General features: G+C 51.3%; 4 protein-coding genes across 4 annotated transcripts; 1 reads left to right on the forward strand and 3 right to left on the reverse strand.

The window, feature by feature from the left end:
• Window positions 1-272: 272 nt before the first annotated feature.
• On the reverse strand, window positions 273-2,474 carry mfs56 (putative MFS multidrug transporter; the record flags this gene model as incomplete). Its single annotated transcript, XM_026753699.1, has 7 exons — window positions 273-895; window positions 956-1,063; window positions 1,115-1,511; window positions 1,565-1,600; window positions 1,649-1,661; window positions 1,714-2,053; window positions 2,117-2,474. Coding segments are annotated over 7 exons (1,875 nt in total), but the record flags the coding sequence as incomplete, so codon positions are not given.
• A 607-nt stretch (window positions 2,475-3,081) lies between these two features.
• On the reverse strand, window positions 3,082-5,735 carry CDV56_100654 (SLC26/SulP family anion transporter; the record flags this gene model as incomplete). The annotated part of the gene is made up of 3 exons (XM_026754273.1): window positions 3,082-5,175; window positions 5,233-5,378; window positions 5,435-5,735. 3 exons carry the CDS (start codon window positions 5,733-5,735, stop codon window positions 3,082-3,084), a joined length of 2,541 nt encoding a protein of 846 aa, XP_026611516.1.
• A 4,572-nt stretch (window positions 5,736-10,307) lies between these two features.
• On the reverse strand, window positions 10,308-11,731 carry CDV56_101744 (type I HSP40 co-chaperone YDJ1; the record flags this gene model as incomplete). Its single annotated transcript, XM_026755363.1, has 4 exons — window positions 10,308-10,624; window positions 10,685-11,503; window positions 11,566-11,635; window positions 11,696-11,731. 4 exons carry the CDS (start codon window positions 11,729-11,731, stop codon window positions 10,308-10,310), a joined length of 1,242 nt encoding a protein of 413 aa, XP_026611517.1.
• A 1,568-nt stretch (window positions 11,732-13,299) lies between these two features.
• On the forward strand, window positions 13,300-13,940 carry FCA1 (cytosine deaminase; the record flags this gene model as incomplete). Its single annotated transcript, XM_026755786.1, has 3 exons — window positions 13,300-13,458; window positions 13,555-13,820; window positions 13,919-13,940. The coding sequence occupies 3 exons, from the start codon at window positions 13,300-13,302 to the stop codon at window positions 13,938-13,940; spliced, it is 447 nt and encodes a 148-aa protein (XP_026611518.1).
• Window positions 13,941-14,035: the final 95 nt, after the last annotated feature.

Genomic DNA, 14,035 nt, shown 5'->3' on the forward strand with positions numbered 1-14,035 from the left:
GTTCTTTTTTGGATAGGGAGGGTTTGGATAGAGGGATGGGCGGGGGTTGAGGTTGAGGTTGGGGTTGTATTTTTATTAGGTATCTTCCTATAAGAAATATGCTATGCTGTGCTGTGCTACGCTATGGGTTCTGCCAGGGGATGGAGTTCGGTTTCTTCTTCGTGCCTTGCCGGGTTTGTGGGTTTGTTGGTGTGTTTGTATGTGGGTATGTTGCCCTGTGTCTGTTAGTATTGACTGTAGGAAAGGCGGCGAGAAGCGCGAAAGGTACGTACCTTTAGCAATGCCCACAGGTACGGAACGTATATGACCTCGCTGTGGCCGCCCTCGTCTGCTCCTTCGCTCGCAGCCTGCTGCCGACGCTCCGGCCTGATCCACACATTACCCATCACCAATCCCGTAGCAAGACTCAACCCGATGACCGGCATGATCGCAATAAACGCCCACATGATCGCCTCCTTGCCCGCCGCTCGGATAGCCTGCTGCTGCGCACCTGGCAGACCAGCAATGTATTCCAACGAAGCCCCGTCATGCACGTCCAGCCCCGCCATATCCCCGCCCCCGCTGCTCGTACTCGAGAACCGATTGTTGAATACACTCCCCATGATCGTCAGGCCCAGCGTCCCGCCGAACGGCAGCGCGAACCGCATCAGCGACATCGCCGGGGCGATCTTCTCGGGCCACACGCCTGCCGTGTGCAGGTTCACGGGCATGAGACGGAGGCCCGTGCCTGCGCCCGCGAGGACCATCATCCCGTTTATGAGGGCGGTGTTCTGCGTGCTGATGGCCCAGATGAGGAGGGCGAAGCCGGTGGTTTCGGCGACTGTGCCCGTGTTGATGGTGAAGAAGGTCTGGGCTGGGTAGACGTTGCAGAGATAGACGGCGGTGTAGACGCCGGCTTTTTTGTTCTGTTAGCTTTGTTCGAAGGGGGGGAAGAGCGGGAGGCGTAGGGAGATACCTCCTAATCCTGGAATGTAGTAGAGGAGGTTGATACCTGCCTTGGAGGCAGGATAGGCTTCGACTAGGGTGAAATAGATGCCGATGAAATAGAAGACCGAGTACATGGCTGCAATGCGAGCGTCAGTACATGTGCACCGTAGAAGCAAAAGATGAGTACCTGCTCCGCTGGAAAACTCCAGGACCGCAAGCCAGATCGTATCCCGTCGGGCGAACATGCTATACGGCAGCATGGGCACCTGCCTCGGGAAAATCCGAGCAAACAATCTGCCCGGCTCGAGGAAGTACTCGTACACGAAAAACAGCACAAAGCATACGCCTCCCACGACCAGCGGCACTAGAACCTCGGAGGAAGACCAGGGATACGTCGGTCCTCCCCAGGCCGTGCCCAGGATGACGAGGCCGACGCCGAAGATGAACAGGACCGCCCCGACGATGTCCAGCGTTGCCAGGGCCGGAAGCACGGCAGAGGGCCGCGAGCCCTTTTTGAAGACGGTTCCTTCCACGAGCTCCTTGCGTAGGAGAACGAAGATCACGATATGCGATATGAAAGCGATCTTTGGAGTATATGGTTAGTTTCAAGATCCTGCCAATCCACGATCAGACTTACCGGTATGGGCACCAGAAAGCAGTACCTCCAGTTGCTCTATTCTCATCAGTCAGAGGTCCGGAAAAACACAAGTCGCAGGCCTACATCAGTCAAATACCTGCGCATCCACATCAGCACCGCCATCATCGACCACTCTTCAAAGAACTTACCCTCCAACAACCGGCCCAATCCCATACCCTAACCCCCCGACAAACACAAAGATCGAATTGTTCCTTGCATTTTCTCTGAGCGAAACCCGATCCGCAAGGACAATCATGATGATATTCATAATCCCCGCTGAGCTCGTCCCCTGCAGCGCCCTACCCAGCAACAGCATCCCCCAGCTCTGCGCCGCCGCGCACAGCGTGCTCCCCACCAGCATCAGGAACATGGCGAGCTGGAGCACCGCATGCCGACCGAATACGTCGGCGAGCTGTCCAAAGATAGGGATGAATGTTGTCGAGGTAAGTGTGAACGCGGTGACGATCCAGTTGAGTTCGTCGAATTTGTCTGGTACGGGGTGAGTACTTTGTGAAAGTGTGTATCAGGGGATGGAGGGAGCAGGGAACGCACTGAAATGCGATGCGATGGAGGGGACCGCCGTGGCGACGATCGTGAGGTCCAGCGTGCTGAGGATATACGGGAGTGTCAGGCCGCAGATGAGTTTCCATCTGTAGACGCGGTCGTGGCGTCGCTGCTGTTGGCAGAGGTGGCATGGGTCGTTGTCTTCCGGTGCAGACTGGGGGCCTATGTGCCGGTCCTCTGTCTTTTTGGAAGCTTGCTCCTTAGGCGAGGCATCGTCTGTTGCAGGAGCAGACTGGCTCGATTGTAGGCGGTGTTGGCAGAGGGGCTTTGGCTTTGGCTTTTTCTCTCCGCCAGACTTGGACGGTGTCCGCGTCTTGTTGTAGATGTACTTGGCGGCTGTGAACATCCGGAGTGCAAGCGCAGTGTATCTCGATTGCTATCAAGAGAAATAGAAGTTGATGTGATGAACAAGCAAGCAGAGGGCAGGCATCTTATAGACGAGCGTCTCTGTTGTCGCTGTCATCAGAGCCATTCCGTCGTGTTGCTTCGTTTCCCAAAGAGGCAACTCTCGTATTCATGAAGCCACGATTAGCCTCAGCCACGAACAATCGAGTGTAACTAATCACTGGGTACCTTAATCAGGCAACTCTATTCTTGTCAAATCAGGATGTGTGGATCGATGTGTGTCTTAGCGCAGTCCGAGTGTGTCGTATCATGCATGGTATCGGAGGCTGGCGCACTGCCACATCAATCACGTTCAGCCGCAGATCTAGAAACAAAGGGAAGTAGGGATAATCTCTTCATTCCCATAATATTATATACAACATCCAATGACTCTATTACTATATACAAAGCCAGACTGTAGGGGTATACCTCGGGATATCCATCCCAGACCAACTGAACTCGCTGAGAAAGAGAAAACAGAAAATGCAAGATAAGATCAAAATCCATATATATATATATAGCTGCACGGCATTCAGCTCCAGCCAGGGAGATCATTGACGGTGCGATCATCAAGCATCAGTCGTGGCATTCACCTCGGCCGGATCAACATGAAGGTCCCGCGAGTTGGCCAATGCACTCTGCAGTGCGCTGGTCAGATCGATATGGAAGAACGGCCGGTTCAGGCCCTGGACGAGCGCCACTTTACGGCGGTTCCGGTACGCCTTGCTGTCCGTCAGATCGCGCTGCAGCTTATCGTCCTGAGTACTGCTGCCGTCGGACGAGGTTTCAATGCCGTGAGTTTCGCGCTCTATTGCCTGCGAATTGTCCTTGAGGCCCTCTTCAATGTCACCATTCTTCTGCTCCGCCTTGTGGGCCTGCTGGTTGTTCACGAGCTCGGCAAGCGCGGCGGCGGAGGCACTGCCCTCGATTTCGGCAACGCTGAAGATGGGCTTCCATCGGTGAAATCCATCTTCGGAGGCTGGAGTCGGGTAGCCGAAACCGGCGGCAGCCAGGGCGCGCTTGGTCCAGCGGTTGTTGATGTGGGCGAAATGCCACTGTACGGACTGGGGAGCGGCATAGAGATCCAACTGGTTGCGAACATCGATCAGATTTTGCACCGAGGTCACATCCACGTTGTTGACGGACGAGAAATCCAGAATGACGGCGCGGAGGGTCGGCAGATGCGACCGGTCTTCTTCTTCCTTTCCGCGTCGAGGGCCAGGGTTGTTCCATGGCCGATCGCCAAGCTTGGCGTAGGAGAAGGGATTCGTGCGGCGGGTCTGCTGGAAGATTGTCTGCACAAGATAGTCGGTGTAGTGGTTGCAATTGGGGTAGTTGAATCCCTCGGAGAATCGGTAGATGAAGATGCCGGGATACGGCTGCTGTACTTCGACCTCCGGGTTGGATCCATCGGTGTGGTTGATAGGGAGGAAGATGGAGCGTTGCAGGTCGCCCTTGCCGTTGGCGGGAGTATATCCGTTGCCCGGCCCATACTTGCCATCACCTTGCACAAGATGGTCACCGATCACCGAGTGAATAGTGACCCTTCCCAGGAACTGGCCGCGGGCTTTGGCGACGCGGAACAGTAGAACGGCCGCGGAGACGGCGACAGTGCAGTAGATTCCGATTTCGATGGAGGTGAAGACGGTGACAAACACACCGATGAAGAAGATGATCGCATCCAAGGGGGAGACGCGCCAAAACTGGTAGACGGTGTTGGGTGGGGTGATGAGATCGCCCACCGCGTGGATGATGACACCCGCGAGGGATGCCTTGGGGATGTAAAAGAACATAGCGGGCAAGGCGTAGATGGCAAGAAGCACGACGATCGCAGTAATGCAACCGGCCAGGGGAGTTCGCACTCCCGCCTTGGACTTGATGGCAGTCCGGGAAAAGGACCCGGTGGCAGGGTAGGCCCCCAAGAACGGTCCCAGCAGGTTTGTGACACCAATCGCAACCAGCTCCTGAGACGGGTCTATGGTATAGTTGTTGACACGGCCGAACGACTTGGAGATGGCAATGTGCTCGATCAAAAGGACGATGACCGCAGCCGGGAGTTCACCGGCAAACGTTTTAATGATTCTGGCATTGACGACCGGAACGGCGGCATGCTGGAAGCCTCGGGGAACAGTTCCCAGAAGCTTGAATGCAGGACTTTCCCTGCGGTGAATGTTCACCGCGGCGCTGATCATGGTGTAGAATAGGATCACGAAGACAGTGCGCAGCGTAGACAGGAAGAAGAAGAGCTTGGCGCGCTGCGGGTATCTCTTTGCGCCAAAGCTGCAGGTAGAGCGGATGATATACAGCATGGCCAAGGCAGTAAGACCCATCGCCGCATCGAGTCCGGCACTGGGAAGGTGCTTGAGGGTGTTGATGATGATATTGTAAGTTGCGTCTCGGGTACTGAAGTTGGCAGTCTCGCCTAGTAGGTCTTTGACTTGACCAGAGCAGATGTTGAGGGCTGATCCGGTCATGAAAGCAGAAATCGCAGGAAGGGGGATAAAATCGACAATGAAACCGAGACGGAGGAGACCCATGGCGCAGACGATCCCGCCACAGATGATCGCCATGGCGGATGCAATGACGTGAGCTGGGACATCCGGGATCTCCTCCTGAGCTTTGAGGACGATGGTTCCAACCAGCGTAGACATAACCGCCACGGGCTAGAGCAATGTTAGCATACATATCTGCAGAGGGAACAAAACAGCAGTGTTACTGACACCAATGGTAATGTCCTTGGAGGTAGCAAAGAACCAGTAGAGCAAGACGCCCATGAAAGAGGAATAGAGACCAAATTCGACAGGCAAGGCAGCAAGTTTGGCGTACGCCATACCCTGGGGAATGACCACAGCTCCGACAGTCACACCTGAAACCCCGATTAGATAGAAGCACAGGGTTGAGAATGAAGGAGGCATTACTTACCAGCAACCAAGTCTCCCAAGAACCATTGCATATTGTACCTCGTGATCCAAGTCAAGAATGGGAAAAGTCTGTAAAAGTAGTTGCCGACATCCTGCCAACTAGGGCAGAGGTCTTTGAGCCATTCAGCAGAGGTAGGCTCGGGTTCAACGTAGGAATAGGTATCCACGGTGCCAACAGAGAACGTGGACTCGCCCCGAGTCACCGGGTCAGCATTGGCACCGAGAGGGTCGCGGTAGGGAAGCTTGATCCCTAAGCCTTTGGCCAGCCCGTGGCCAATCTTGGTTTTCAGGTCGGCAGACATGATGGTTGTGGAGGCGGATTGACGTCGAATGGACCAGAAGATGTCTGGAGGATAGGCTATAGTATGCCCAGATCTCAGCAGGGCTCGACGACGAGGTTCGGCGAGTAGTGACTTTCAGATCTGGAGACAGGTAGCCGTCTGCCACGGGTGAGATTGGCTCGGATGGTGCGTTGATGAGTGTATTCAAGCAGAACCCATGGTGTCGATGGCAGATATATAAGGTGAAAAGGTGAGGATCAAGAAAAGCCAAGAGCGATGTCGTGATCCGGAGCTGAGAATGCGAATTGCTGGCTATCCGCAACGAAAAAGCCCCCAAAGCCTAAGCTTGAAGTGATATCGACCAGATTGATCAAAAAGGCAACCAATTTGAACGAGCAATGGATGGAAATAAAATGATAGAGACGTGGGGGAGCTAAATTCTGCGGTTGATAAACGAGGATTGTATCCAGCCGGGGAACGTCTTCTGGCCAGCGGAGGCGTTCGAACACGAAGGGGGAAAAAGCAAACAGGAGTTAGGTAGAGGAGGTAGGATGAAGATGGTTTAAAGTAGTAGAGCAAGAAGAAATAGGTGGAGGGTTACGTTGACGGCGTCAAGATGTAGATCAATAATGGGGGGGGGATGGATGATGGAGATTCGAGAACAGGAGAGAAAATCATTAATAATGACAAGATTATTTTAGCCAGATTCGTCAGATCAAACCATGATATTTCGGCTCTTGAACAAGGAAATAAGAATGATAATACTTTTTAAACTAGGGATTATGTATCCATACTCCGTAGTCCGTCCGTACCTAGATAGATACCCGACGTTACTGCGTACCTACGTATCTTAGAAATTAAGCCAAGAGCGCACGGCGACATGGAGGGAAGTTGGAACAGTTAGACCCACATCGATCACCAGCAGAACAAATGGAAAAAGAGAGCAAAAAAGTAATCAGACCCGAATTTCGGGATTATCAATCCATCAAACAGAAAAATGCAGCTGAACCCGCTTGACCCTAGCCAGTGAGTTAGTGAGCCAGTGTGGCCACCAAAGATGCTGGCGTAAAAGCAATGTTGACCGGATTGACAAGGGGAAATCTCTGTTTGGGAACTGGGAACCAAAAGGTCTGGAAGCAGTGAAGATGACGACGGGCCGTGGAGATTTGCGTATTGAGGGCGGGTCCCTGGGTTGCCATGGCCCATTGGAACTGCACTGCATCTGGAAGGACGGCGATTATCTCCGCAGTATTTCCGCTCTCTGCAGTCAAGCTCTTGAAGGGATATCTGGTAAGGTATGATCTGTATGTGCCTCTCTTTCCAGATATCTGGAATTGTTCCCATTACTGTGACAACTGTTAAAATTTCAATTATCCGCTTCAATAATAGGTAAGGTATCTCCAAAGTGAGTGTTGAATGCCAAGAAGAAGTGGAGAACTGACTCTTGACTCTCCAGACTCGCGGACCTCCCCTCTTCCACTGACAGCCAATCAAAACTACTGATGGGCGGAGCGACATCATCCGCTGCAGGTTCCTCCAGATTCCACTCTGCCCAGCAGCCAATGGGAATCCCGGCAGAACACGCCATCGCATGCTTTGATGGTGAAAGCTCCGGTCGGCGTTGACGGTCCACGTGTGTGAGCATATCCTAGGGAGTGACTAAGGAGTAAGGACTACTCATCAAGGTGGCCATTCTGAAATCTGAAAATATTTCAAGTTCATCCGTATATCATAAATACAAAAATGAAACTTCTGAGGAATTAATATGAACGTGAAAGAGGACTCAATCTCTAATGCTGAAGGCTGAAGCATATGGAATTGTGGGGTAGTTACAGAAATTGATACATCTGCAGCAGTCACTGTCAGGACTCAGCACTCAGCAGTTGCTTTAACCTACCTACGCTTCGAGCCTTGAGATCAGATCATTCGCTTATGCAGACTGCAGGGCTCTAACCTTTAGCAACCTGTGGCTTGAACTCTCGGCTAGCAGCTCAATCCGTCCAAGCTCCATCCACTTACAGGACAAGAGCGCAAGGGCTCAGCCATAAGAATGGTCAGCATCATAACCGAAATGATCAAAATAAAGCACGTCGACTAGTTAAGTAAGCTTACTCAAACTGATCAGTTGCAGTGGAGACTGACCCTCTAGCCGCCAACTGCTGAAGGATTGGTATGACCAGTGACCACCGACATGTCTTCAAAGTTCTGTACGGAGTATTTGGTGTCAAAGCTGCCAAAGTCGAATGATATAATTCGAATAATCCAGGCAACTGCGGATAATCCAATAATTCTGAGTTTTTCCGAGTCAGCGCAGCACCCAGAGCCTAGAGGCGTAACCCTGGTCTTCCCCACTCTGACACCATCAAGATCAAAATCACATCATCTCCATCTTATCACAGAGCAGCATCTGACAACTCCTATTTGAATCAAGCTATCCCGTCAAGAGATCCTGCGACAGTCAGGAGATGAGGCCCAATCGCCTAAACACGAATCTCTTGACTACGTACGTACCATCCTGCCTGGGTACAAGACTCATCACATCAACCCGGCTACCTAGTTTCAAAGCTGGACGGCTGTCTATCATCCTTGGCAACCACCGATAGAGTCATTCCACCCGCCTACGGAGCACCGTGGGAGATAGCATTGCCATTCAACCCCAAAAGTCTGAAGCCCCGGTTCGTGGCTTGCTCCGTCTAAGCTCCTGTCACACGGCAGAGACGAGTCGCCGCATGACTTGACGACTCCTGTAGTTCCTAGAGGCCTTGCAATGATCGCCTCGAGGCTTTTCATTCCCAGCTGGGGTACAGCCCCTTGCTTCTCATGAAAAGGATGAGCTCATTTCCACGAGAACGGGACCATTCCCTGGCTTGAACTGAAGGCACCATCAAAATGTGCCGGATGGGGTGACAATCAAGTAACCGCAAGCGAGAAAGCGGAGGACCAATGCAGGATGTGCTCCGATGCCACTGATCAGTACCCAAGCTCACGGATTGCCTCGTGCTAACGTCCCAAGAACCATTTCTCTTACAGGAAAGGCTTACAGTTACAGCACTCCTTTCCCCCACAGTGTGCTTGTTGCATCTGGGTGATCCGAGCGGTTTTGTCCCATGTGGCGAGCTGCAGGACTGCCTGCATCGTATTTGTCAATCGAGTGGGACATCCAAGTGATTCACCAGAAAGGATGTGATGGGTCTTGGTTGAGGCAACCAGGTACACACGCGGGGGTGCCCTCAGTTTGTCCTTTGATTGTGATCGATGAGCACAAAGCATGTCCAAGTCAATGCCGGTGTGCTTGGTCAAGCGACCACCGCCACGGCGCTGCCATGGATTCGATTATCACTCGAGTCCGCATCCTAACGCCTAGATGCGCTCCTGCTTATCGTCGAGCCACCTCGGCGCAGAGGCAGCCATACGACTCTGCTCCAACGGGCGGCCGAACGAGCTCGCTGTGAGTATCTAGCTATCATTCGAGAGCAGTTATCCTCCCTTTCTACCTCAATCAATCCGTTTCAAAATCCTCGACCTAGGTTCGTGTACTCCATTGAAGAAAAGCCATACGTCTCAAATCTTGTTTTTCCCTTGGGCAGTTATCATCAGATTAGATGTCTGATATACCCCAAATCGCCTCTCCAATGCCGGTCAAAAGTTCGCTACGAATCGACAACTACCCATCACAATAATCCATATACTCCATATACTCCATACTTCCGGTACATCCATCATTCTTGCGCCCTTCCACCTTTGAACTGCCTACATGCTCGCTCCCATCTAACCTGGATTCGACCCTAAAATCCATACCTATGGGCCTCCCCCCTTCCAGCCTATCCTTGATACTCATATCTTCGCTCTATCCCAACCGCAAACCTCCAAGCAACGCGTTCAAAAAGCCAGGTAAGGAACTTCTCTAGGCATCATCTGCATGTGACGCCGCCGCACCTTGCAAGTTGTAGAGTAGCCCTGAATGGCCCGAATACCCGAATTTCCAAGGATGATCAGCCCAACGAGTGGAGCTCTGAGGCTCAATGTTTGTTTAATCGTCAGTTCAACATCTGGCAGTACGCAGTACCACATGTAGTGCCATGAGCGAAAGCGAGCAATGACTGCCCGGGAGTATGTTTGCAAAGGAGGAAATGGCAAGAGACCCAAGACTACGGAGCTTCGTTGCAACAGATATTCTGGAGTTCAATAGCCAATCAAGTCTATAGATGTGAAAGAAACGAACCATCCCGCGGCACCTCCAGCGAGCCGAAGCAACCGAATCTTCGATGAAAAACAGCATCATTCATCCTCATCATCTCATCAAAGTCAATGCTCCATCCCACAAAACAGAAAGAAAATCCTATGCACGGGAATCTGAAGTATGATGGTAACCTGATCACGAGAAAAAAAAAATCAAACGAAAAAAAGATTTCTCCATTGTTCATCTCCCAGGTCTTCAGAGCGAACGCCATCGCAAAGCAAATCATTAAGTCAGAAACACAGAGAACCGAATTGTACCAGGGACGGCTCCCCCACATGGTATCATAAGCGACTCGCGTAAGTGCACCAGCACACATCAACTATATTAGCCACATCCATCTTCCCCAACGCCTTTTACTGAGAAGCACACTGCACCCGCTCAGCGCCAGGAGGAACATCGTCGTCATCCTCGTCCATGGCGCTGGCGGCGCCGTGAGCGCGTCTTTGAGAACCCTCACTGGCGTCAATGTCCTCCAGTTCGAAATCCTCAACCATCGAATCAGCTGGAGGCTGAGGCTGCTCCATACGAGGTGGCAGGACCTTCTCTAGGAGATCGAGGTTCTGGAGCCGATCCTTCTCGGGGAACTTGACATCGAATTGGATGTACAGGTTACCAAAGTCGTGGTGGCGGAAAGAGGGCATACCCTGGCCCTTGATCACCTTGATGGCACCTAGAAGATATTAGCTACAGCGAACTCAACCAGACGGAGAATAAGTGAACAGAAACATACCAGGAGTAATAACCTCGCCAGGAGCGATGTTGACAGTCAGCCACCGCTCATCAAGATGCTCGATGTTGATAGAACCACCGGCGAGAGCAGTCAGGAGGTCGATTTCAGCGTGGTAGAACAGATCATCGTCCTTGCGCTGGAAACGGGGATGAGGCTTCTGCTCAATCTCGAATACGACATCACCGGGTAGGACGCCAGGCATCTGGTCACCCTCGCCGCGGAACTCGATCTTGTGGCCATTCTTGACACCCTTGTCGACGTGGACATGGAGCACCTTGCGCTCCACGATGGTCTTCTTACCGTTGCAGCGCTTGCAACGGTCCTTCTCGCGGATGATTTCTCCCTCTCCATTGCAGTCGGGACAAACAGTCTGGAATCGCTGAATCATGGGGCCCATCTGGCGCATCATCGTCTTCATACCGGAACCATTGCAGCCAGTGCAGGACTTGACAGCGCCTTCCTTACCACCACGGCCGTCACATCCAGGGCAAATGACGGACTTCTGCAATGCCAACTTTGAGACCTTGCCACGGTAGATATCCTCCAGGTTGACTTTGTGTACGTGGTGAATGGTACGGGCCTTCTTGGGGCCTTGTTCCCGCATGCCACCACCGAACATACCACCGAACGCACCACCGCCGCCAAAGAACTGAGCGAAGAGATCCTCGGCACCCATTCCTGGACCGCCAGCACCGCCTTCAAGGCCTTCTTCACCAAATTGATCGTATAACTGACGCTTCTGGGGATCTGAAAGAATTTCATAGGCACGGGACATTTCCTTGAACTTTTCGGCGGCTTCTGGATTGTTTGCGTTCTTGTCTATACAACATCCTGTTAGACTCCAAGTCCATCCATCGCGAATATCAGTGACAATGACATACCAGGGTGGTATTTGAGTGCACCCTTCTTGTAGGCGGTCTTCAGCTGAGCCTCAGAGGCTGTATCGGGCACCTGAGAATCAAACCGTCAATTCAGTCCTGATATGGAAAATTCTAAGTGACAGATACTAACCCCCAAAACATCATAGAGCTTGGTATCCTTGACCATTGTGATATGTGTCTAAAATGAAACTTGTGTGAAAAGATAGGAATTCACGATGAGTGAGTGTTCGCTGAAACTAGCGACAACAAGAGAAAACTTTTCGTCTAAGAAAAGACTGTCCGATATCTGGACGAGTAAAAAAGTGGAGGAGAAAAGAGGAGAGGAGAGGAGAGGTACAGGAGAAAATCGACCGGATTGTCGAATATCAAATTCAGAGGGAGTGAAGGTAGAACTGAAGTTGAGAGAAAGGATCTGAGGTTTTGGCCCTTTCAAGATTATCAAGACAGGAGCGGCGACAGGCGGCTGTTCAGGCTGGAACCGTAACGTCTGTAATCTGATTACCAGGGCAGGGCACCAAAGAACCACTTTTCTGCTGCAAAGGATGTTCTCTGATACGCCAGGCGTTTTCAAGATCCGCGTATTTGGAACGGAGATCTGATATCGTAGAACTCCGAGGAAGTCGGGAGGAAGGGATGAAGGGTATATCTAGTCGTAAGAGTCGCCTCAAAATGAGGAGGAAGAGAGGATTACAGGGTTGCTTTTCTTGCTTTTCAAGAAGAAGAGAATCCTCACCATTCAAGCCTTACAAAGCCCAAAAATGTTTCGATACGCCCTTCTCGCTGCTTCGACTGACCCCGTCACAGGCTGAATCCATGGCCCGAGCGTGATTCTGACAGTTTCGATGCAATTCTATGAGTTTCCGTCGGCTTCGCAGCCTTTGGATGGCTGACTGAGATTTGGTAATACGCTGTTAATAACAACTACTTCTTATGAGCAATGTGCACATTTTGCTGCGTAATAGCTCTGTTTGAAAGTAATTTTCCACTGCCTTCCACCAGCCCTGTACGTAACAATACACCCCTGCTGAAGAACATGCCTTACCTTTCAGTTGACCCGGACTCTTCTTACTCTTAGATTGCTAATAATCACTCCGCCTTAACAGTTAGATAAAGTCATTTTGTTAACAGTCTTGACCATTGACTAGTGATACGAATCTTACGCTGATTAATTATGGAGGCGAATTTGTAGAGAGCCTTACCACCCACGTCCTTTGTTCATATGGTTGAAGACCGCGGTACCTTCTGTCTAACTTTTTCTTTTAAGGTATCCAAGAGTCCGCCGTGCTCAGTGGCACTGTTTCTCTGCCTCAGGCAGATGTACTGAAGGTGGCTAAATGTCTGCGATTCTTATCGATAAGAGATAAGCCCAGAAAGGAAGGAGGGGAAATTCCTGACATTCATTGACACAATCGTTATCTTAGCCATTATACCGTACTCTACGGGCCACTTCCTCTCCACATCTAAGTAAACCTAGTTGATACGAAAGCTCGGACTCAAGCGAAACATATGTGACTCGTGAGTCGTTAGCCAGATGCGGCTAATCTTTGAGATGAGAGCAATGCTCGTCAGTCTCGGAAGTTATCAACGACGAGCTGTACCGAGATAGTGGACCCGTTAAAACCCACCTCTGATAATTGACTACCTATTTATCTAGACTTCATCCTTTCTTTTAGAACTCGTGTACTGAGCTTGCTATCCTTGACACACTGTACTCACATCTCGAAACTTTTCACAATGGAAACGGATCCTGGTTTCATCGCCGCCTTGGAGGAGGCAAAGACAGGTGCCGCTGAAGGTGGAGTCCCTATCGGTGCAGCTCTGGTGTCCAAGGACGGCAAGATCCTCGGCCGTGGACACAATATGCGCGTTCAGAAAGGAAGCGCAACCTTGCATGTTAGTCCCGATTGATACAATCTATTTCTGCGTTGGATGACCGTCGACCATTCCTGTACGCCGGAACAAGCGAAGCTCACATTTAACTCATCGTAGGCCGAGATGTCTGCTCTCGAGAATTCCGGCCGTCTTCCCGCCTCCGCCTACGAGGGTGCGACTATGTACACCACCCTGTCACCATGCGACATGTGCACCGGTGCCTGCATACTCTACAAGGTTAAGCGGGTTGTCATCGGGGAGAACAAGAACTTCATGGGCGGCGAGGAGTATCTTCTGAATCGGGGTAAAGAAGTGGTTGTCCTGGATAATGAGGAGTGCAAGCAATTGATGGAGAAGTTTATCAAGGAGAAGCCGGAGCTCTGGTACGTCTTTCCGTCTCGACTCCTGTTCCCTTGCGACATTATTCCGTCGCTAGTCATTCTTGCGATTGCAGATCTTGATACTAATCGTGCCGTTATAGGAATGAGGACATCGCTGTTTAAGCATTCCTAACGAAGACGTATACAAATGATATAGTGTAAATAGGTTAGATCCTCAATTACGATCCTTTTTCATGCCTGAACATAGGGTATATCGT

Source organism: Aspergillus thermomutatus, assembly GCF_002237265.1.
Source record: "Aspergillus thermomutatus strain HMR AF 39 chromosome Unknown NODE_222, whole genome shotgun sequence".
NCBI lineage: Eukaryota > Fungi > Ascomycota > Eurotiomycetes > Eurotiales > Aspergillaceae > Aspergillus > Aspergillus thermomutatus.